At 46.3% G+C, this 7,974-nt stretch overlaps 1 protein-coding gene across 1 annotated transcript in view; it reads left to right on the top strand.

Annotated features, from left to right (window-relative positions):
- The first annotated feature begins 1,466 nt into the window (after positions 1-1,466).
- Positions 1,467-7,974, top strand: part of LOC106594347 (UDP-glucose 6-dehydrogenase) — a 19,339-nt gene continuing 12,831 nt past the window's right edge. The window contains exons 1-4 of the mRNA XM_045711082.1: positions 1,467-1,742; positions 2,743-2,844; positions 3,169-3,369; positions 5,405-5,602. Of these exons, the coding sequence (XP_045567038.1) occupies positions 1,581-1,742; positions 2,743-2,844; positions 3,169-3,369; positions 5,405-5,602 (663 nt within the window). The 5' untranslated portion in view covers positions 1,467-1,580. The remainder of the gene's footprint in view (positions 1,743-2,742; positions 2,845-3,168; positions 3,370-5,404; positions 5,603-7,974) is intronic.

Genomic DNA, 7,974 nt, shown 5'->3' with positions numbered 1-7,974 from the left:
CAATCAGAGACCACTAATGATGACACACCAATCAGAGACCACTAATGATGACACACCAATCAGAGACCACTAATGATGACACGCCAATCAGAGACCACTCATGATGACACACCAATCAGAGACCACTCATGATGACACACCAATCAGAGACCACTCATGATGACACACCAATCAGAGACCACTAATGATGACACACCAATCAGAGACCACTCATGATGACACACCAATCAGAGACCACTAATGATGACACACCAATCAGAGACCACTGATGATGACACGCCAATCAGAGACCACTAATGATGACACGCCAGATGTGTTTGATAGATGGAGGGGGATGTAGCAGGAAGAAGGTTTTTCTAGGTTACAGTCCAAGCTGTGTTTTTCCAACGGTGGTCGACTGCTGTCGCCATCCAAAAGATGAACCAACGTGAATAAACGCTCGGCGGTAAAGGATGACAGCGGTGGCGTCGTCTACGGCGATACGGACATGACTTATTACTGACATCTACATAGCGCGTTAACGTGAATCACACTGCTGCTCTCTCATTTAGCGATTTTTACACCTTACGGATTGTGGTTGTTGTGGACGGGCTGTTCACTCATCTAAATGTGCATTTGAACCCAATAATGATTTGAATTCAATACATTTAATCGGCCTATCAAACATTTTGTTTTTGGAACAAGTGGAAAAATGAGCTCTTGCAACAGCTGCATGACAACAACAGAGTAAGGCTGGCTAATAAGTCCTTCGTTTTTGGGGGGTTATGCTCCGGAAAAACAATTTTGTCTAATCTATATTTCCATATTTCCAAGTCCTATTCTTGAAGATTAAGGGGTATAAACATTTTTGTTGTTGAAATGACTGGAATTCTGATAGACTTTGTATATACAAAAACAAAAGATATAATTTAATCGTATTGTTATATGTAGTAGAAAGCGATGGGTTAGAAGCCAACATAACCAACCCATAAAGTAACATTCAACATCCATATATATGACCAGCTGTGTGAACTTTAACATTGATTTATCCTGCGATAGATGTCGTTCAATTAGTAACATACATGTTTGTTTTCTTCTTACTGCCTCTTAAAGGGAAAAGTAATCTAAAAGTAATCCAAAAGTAACTTTACTGATTACAGTTTTGGACAGGTTAGTAACTAAGGGATTACATTTAGACAGTAACCTGCCCAACCCTGGTTGACAATAATGCTGTTGAGTCTTGAAGGTCATGTTACTGACAAGCACTTGGCAAATGTACATATCAATACAAAGAATATTTAGACTGATGTCTCCTCTCTCTCTCTGTCTCTCTCTCTCTGTCTCTCTGTCTTTCTGTCTCTCTCTCTCTCTGTCTGTCTCTCTCTCTCTCTCTCTCTGCCTCTCTCTCTCTCTGCCTCTCTCTCTCTCTGCCTCTCTCTCTCTCTGCCTCTGCCTCTCTCTCTCTCTCTCTCTCTCTCTGCCTCTCTCTCTCTCTCTCTGCCTCTCTCTCTCTCTCTCTGCCTCTCTCTATCTCTCTCTCTGCCTCTCTCTATCTCTCTCTCCGCCTCTCTCTCTCCGCCTCCCTCTCTCTCTCTCCCCAGATGTTCCAGATCAACAGAATCTGCTGTATAGGAGCTGGCTATGTGGGAGGGCCAACCTGCAGTGTCATCGCCCACATGTGTCCAGAGATCCACGTGACAGTGGTCGACGTCAACGAATCACGGATCAACGCCTGGAACTCCGACACACTGCCCATATACGAGGTATCACACACACACACACACCACACACACACAGACATACACACACCACACGTACACACACAGTTGTACATACACACAAACACACACATAAACGTCTATGGCAAGACTTGAACATTGTTATCTAGCAATCGTGGTAGAGCTTGAAGAATTCTGACAATAACAATGGACTAATATTATACAACTGTTACGTGAATTAAGTTATCAATGTTGTTAAACCGAACTTCCATTAAACTACTCAGTCTGGCCCCAACAGAGGGTGTAAGATTCTGGTTAAATGACGCAGAAGGAGAACCAGCCCACAATGGTGAAAACGTTTATTTATGAGAGCTCTGAAAATCCTTACAATGTACACAAAGCCTTTTATATTAACACACACACACACACACACTTACGTCAGTAGAGAACTCCACCCCAGCTTTAGGCGGATGTATTTTTCCCACAGTACACATACATTCCTTATCAACCTTGCTACCTGTCTTCTGATCTCCTGCCAACTAAGCCGTTCCCAGGCCGTTGTTTCTCTCCCTAATTTAGGGAGGCTTCTTCTCCTGTTCCTTTCCCAAGGTCGTCTCGTTAACTCTGCCCTGCTCATTTTGAACAGTGTCTTATTCACACACAGTATTGGAATATAGTTTTTAACCCATTATTATAACCTTATTTCCAATACATTTCAACAGGTTATAAGGTTTCTGAGTGAAATCATTTAGTCAAACCTTTAATCATATAATTTCCATTACAACAACACAGGTGTGGAAAGCTCTTAGAGATTTACCCAGAAAGACTCCCAGCTCTTAGAGATTTACCCAGGAAGACTCCCAGCTGTAATCGCTGCTAAAGGTGTTTCTAACATGTATTGACTCAGGGTGCTGAACACTTATATTTTAGTTATCAAATATTTATTCACCTCTCTCTCTCATTCTCTCTCCTTCTCTCCTTCTCTCTCTCTCTCCCCCTCCCTTTCTCTCTCTCTCTCTCCCTCCCTCCCTCCCTCCCTCTCTAGCCAGGGTTGAAGGAGGTGGTGGAGTCATGCCGAGGGAAGAATCTCTTCTTCTCTACAGATATAGATTCTGCCATCAGAGATGCTGACCTCGTCTTTATTTCAGTGAGTCTGTCTGTCTGTCTGTCTGTCTGTCTGTCTGTCTGTCTGTCTGTCTGTCTGTCTGTCTGTCTGTCTGTCGGTGTCTCTGTCTGTCTGTCTGTCGGTGTCTCTGTCTGTCGGTGTCTCTGTCTGTCTGTCTGTCTGTCGGTGTCTCTGTCTGTCTGTCGGTGTCTCTGTCTGTCTGTCGGTCTCTGTCTGTCTGTCGGTCTCTGTCTGTCTGTCGGTGTCTGTGTGTCTGTCTGTCTGTCTGTCTGTAGGTGTCTGTCTGTCTGTGTGTCTGTCTGTCTGTCTGTAGTGTGTGTCTGAGTTCCTGTCGTCCCTCCCCAGGTGAACACCCCCACTAAGACCTATGGGATGGGGAAGGGGCGTGCCGCCGACCTAAAGTACATAGAGGCCTGCGCTCGCCGCATCGTAGAGGTTTCCGACGGTTACAAGATCGTCACGGAGAAGAGCACGGTTCCTGTCCGAGCGGCTGAGAGCATCAGACGGATATTTGACTCCAACACCAAACCCAACCTCAACCTGCAGGTAGGTGAATACCTGGTTACAATACCTGGTTATAATACCTGGTTACAATACCTGGTTACAATACCTGGTTACAATACCTGGTTATAATACCTGGTTACAATACCTGGTTACAATACCTGGTTATAATACCTGGTTACAATACCTGGTTACAATACCTGGTTACAATACCTGGTTACAATACCTGGACCTGGTTACAATACCTGGTTATAATACCTGGTTACAATACCTGGTTACTACAATACCTTTATTACAATACCTGGTTATTACAATACCTGGTTATTACAATACCTGGTTATTACAATACCTGGTTACAATACCTGGACCTGGTTACAATACCTGGTTATAATACCTGGTTACAATACCTGGTTATAATACCTGGTTACAATACCTGGTTACAATACCTGGTTACAATACCTGGTTACAATACCTGGTTATAATACCTGGTTATAATACCTGGTTCTGGTTATAATACCTGGTTATTACAATACCTTTATTACAATACCTGGTTATTACAATACCTTTATTACAATACCTGGTTATTACAATACCTGGTTATAATACCTGGTTACAATACCTGGACCTGGTTACAATACCTGGTTATAATACCTGGTTACAATACCTGGTTACAATACCTGGTTACAATACCTGGTTACAATACCTGGTTATTACAATACCTGGTTACAATACCTGGTTATAATACCTGGTTACAATACCTGGACCTGGTTACAATACCTGGTTACAATACCTGGACCTGGTTATAATACCTGGTTACAATACCTGGTTACAATACTATACCTGGTTACTATACCTGGTTACAATACCTGGTTACAATACCTGGACCTGGTTACAATACCTGGTTACAATACCTGGTTATAATACCTGGTTACAATACCTGGTTATAATACCTGGACCTGGTTACAATACCTGGTTACAATACCTGGTTATAATACCTGGTTACAATACCTGGTTATTACAATACCTGGTTATTACAATACCTGGTTATTACAATACCTGGTTATTACAATACCTGGACCTGGTTACAATACCTGGTTACAATACCTGGTTACAATACCTGGTTACAATACCTGGTTACAATACCTGGACCTGGTTACAATACCTGGTTATAATACCTGGTTACAATACCTGGTTACAATACCTGGTTATAATACCTGGTTACAATACCTGGTTATAATACCTGGTTACAATACCTGGTTATAATACCTGGACCTGGTTACAATACCTGGTTACAATACCTGGACCTGGTTATAATACCTGGTTACAATACCTGGTTACAATACCTGGTTACAATACCTGGTTATTACAATACCTGGTTATTACAATACCTGGTTATTACAATACCTGGTTATTACAATACCTGGTTACAATACCTGGACCTGGTTACAATACCTGGTTACAATACCTGGTTATAATACCTGGTTACAATACCTGGTTACAATACCTGGTTACAATACCTGGTTATAATACCTGGTTACAATACCTGGTTATAATACCTGGTTACAATACCTGGTTATAATACCTGGACCTGGTTACAATACCTGGTTACAATACCTGGACCTGGTTATAATACCTGGTTACAATACCTGGTTACAATACCTGGTTATTACAATACCTGGTTATTACAATACCTGGTTATTACAATACCTGGTTATTACAATACCTGGACCTGGTTACAATACCTGGTTACAATACCTGGTTACAATACCTGGTTACAATACCTGGTTACAATACCTGGACCTGGTTACAATACCTGGTTACAATACCTGGTTATAATACCTGGTTACAATACCTGGTTATAATACCTGGTTACAATACCTGGTTATAATACCTGGTTATAATACCTGGACCTGGTTATAATACCTGGTTATTACAATGTTATGGGTCTCTGTGTATTCATCTCTCTGTGTGTGTGTGTGTGTGTGTGTGTGTGTGTGTGTGTGTGTGTGTGTGTGTTAATCTCTCTGTGTGTGTGTGTGTGTGTGTGTGTGTGTATTCATCTCTCTGTGTGTGTGTGTAGGTGCTGTCCAACCCAGAGTTCCTGGCGGAGGGTACGGCGGTGCGCGACCTGAAGGAGCCAGACCGCGTCCTGATTGGTGGAGACGAGACGGCGGAGGGTCAAAGGGCGATCAGGGCGCTGTGTGACGTCTACGAACGCTGGGTCCCCAAGACCCGCATCATCACCACCAACACCTGGTCCTCAGAGCTCTCTAAACTGGTACGCCCCTTCCTCTCTTCCTCTCTTCCTCGCTGTCTTCCTCCATCATCACCACCAACACCTGGTCCTCAGAGCTCTCTAAACTGGTACGCCCCTTCCTCTCTTCCTCTCTTCCTCGCTGTCTTCCTCCATCATCACCACCAACACCTGGTCCTCAGAGCTCTCTAAACTGGTACGCCCCTTCCTCTCTTCCTCTCTTCCTCGCTGTCTTCCTCCATCATCACCACCAACACCTGGTCCTCAGAGCTCTCTAAACTGGTACGCCCCTTCCTCTCTTCCTCTCTTCCTCGCTGTCTTCCTCCATCACCACCAACACCTGGTCCTCAGAGCTCTCTAAACTGGTACGCCCCTTCCTCTCTTCCTCTCTTCCTCGCTGTCTTCCTCCATCATCACCACCAACACCTGGTCCTCAGAGCTCTCTAAACTGGTACGCCCCTTCCTCTCTTCCTCTCTTCCTCGCTGTCTTCCTCCATCATCACCACCAACACCTGGTCCTCAGAGCTCTCTAAACTGGTACGCCCCTTCCTCTCTTCCTCTCTTCCTCGCTGTCTTCCTCCATCATCACCACCAACACCTGGTCCTCAGAGCTCTCTCTAAACTGGTACGCCCCTTCCCCTCTTCCTCTCTTCCTCGCTGTCTTCCTCCATCATCACCACCAACACCTGGTCCTCAGAGCTCTCTAAACTGGTACGCCCCTTCCTCTCTTCCTCTCTTCCTCGCTGTCTTCCTCCATCATCACCACCAACACCTGGTCCTCAGAGCTCTCTAAACTGGTACGCCCCTTCCTCTCTTCCTCGCTGTCTTCCTCCATCATCACCACCAACACCTGGTCCTCAGAGCTCTCTAAACTGGTACGCCCCTTCCTCTCTTCCTCGCTGTCTTCCTCCATCATCACCACCAACACCTGGTCCTCAGAGCTCTCTAAACTGGTACGCCCCTTCCTCTCTTCCTCTCTTCCTCGCTGTCTTCCTCCATCATCACCACCAACACCTGGTCCTCAGAGCTCTCTAAACTGGTACGCCCCTTCCTCTCTTCCTCTCTTCCTCGCTGTCTTCCTCCATCATCACCACCAACACCTGGTCCTCAGAGCTCTCTAAACTGGTACGCCCCTTCCTCTCTTCCTCTCTTCCTCGCTGTCTTCCTCCATCATCACCACCAACACCTGGTCCTCAGAGCTCTCTAAACTGGTACGCCCCCTTCCTCTCTTCCTCGCCGTCTTCCTCCATCATCACCACCAACACCTGGTCCTCAGAGCTCTCTAAACTGGTACGCCCCTTCCTCTCTTCCTCTCTTCCTCGCTGTCTTCCTCCATCATCACCACCAACACCTGGTCCTCAGAGCTCTCTAAACTGGTACGCCCCTTCCTCTCTTCCTCTCTTCCTCGCTGTCTTCCTCCATCATCACCACCAACACCTGGTCCTCAGAGCTCTCTAAACTGGTACGCCCCTTCCTCTCTTCCTCTCTTCCTCGCTGTCTTCCTCCATCATCACCACCAACACCTGGTCCTCAGAGCTCTCTAAACTGGTACGCCCCTTCTCTCTCTTCCTCGCTGTCTTCCTCCATCATCACCACCAACACCTGGTCCTCAGAGCTCTCTAAACTGGTACGCCCCTTCCTCTCTTCCTCTCTTCCTCGCTGTCTTCCTCCATCATCACCACCAACACCTGGTCCTCAGAGCTCTCTAAACTGGTACGCCCCTTCCTCTCTTCCTCTCTTCCTCGCTGTCTTCCTCCATCATCACCACCAACACCTGGTCCTCAGAGCTCTCTAAACTGGTACGCCCCTTCCTCTCTTCCTCTCTTCCTCGCTGTCTTCCTCCATCATCACCACCAACACCTGGTCCTCAGAGCTCTCTAAACTGGTACGCCCCTTCCTCTCTTCCTCTCTTCCTCGCTGTCTTCCTCCATCATCACCACCAACACCTGGTCCTCAGAGCTCTCTAAACTGGTACGCCCCTTCCTCTCTTCCTCTCTTCCTCGCTGTCTTCCTCCATCATCACCACCAACACCTGGTCCTCAGAGCTCTCTAAACTGGTACGCCCCTTCCTCTCTTCCTCTCTTCCTCGCTGTCTTCCTCCATCATCACCACCAACACCTGGTCCTCAGAGCTCTCTAAACTGGTACGCCCCTTCCTCTCTTCCTCGCTGTCTTCCTCCATCATCACCACCAACACCTGGTCCTCAGAGCTCTCTCTAAACTGGTACGCCCCTTCCTCTCTTCCTCTCTTCCTCGCTGTCTTCCTCCATCATCACCACCAACACCTGGTCCTCAGAGCTCTCTTAAACTGGTACGCCCCTTCCTCTCTTCCTCTCTTCCTCGCTGTCTTCCTCCATCATCACCACCAACACCTGGTCCTCAGAGCTCTCTAAACTG

Source organism: Salmo salar, unplaced genomic scaffold (genome assembly GCF_905237065.1).
Source record: "Salmo salar unplaced genomic scaffold, Ssal_v3.1, whole genome shotgun sequence".
NCBI lineage: Eukaryota > Metazoa > Chordata > Actinopteri > Salmoniformes > Salmonidae > Salmo > Salmo salar.
This window is presented reverse-complemented; position numbering and strand designations above follow the sequence as displayed.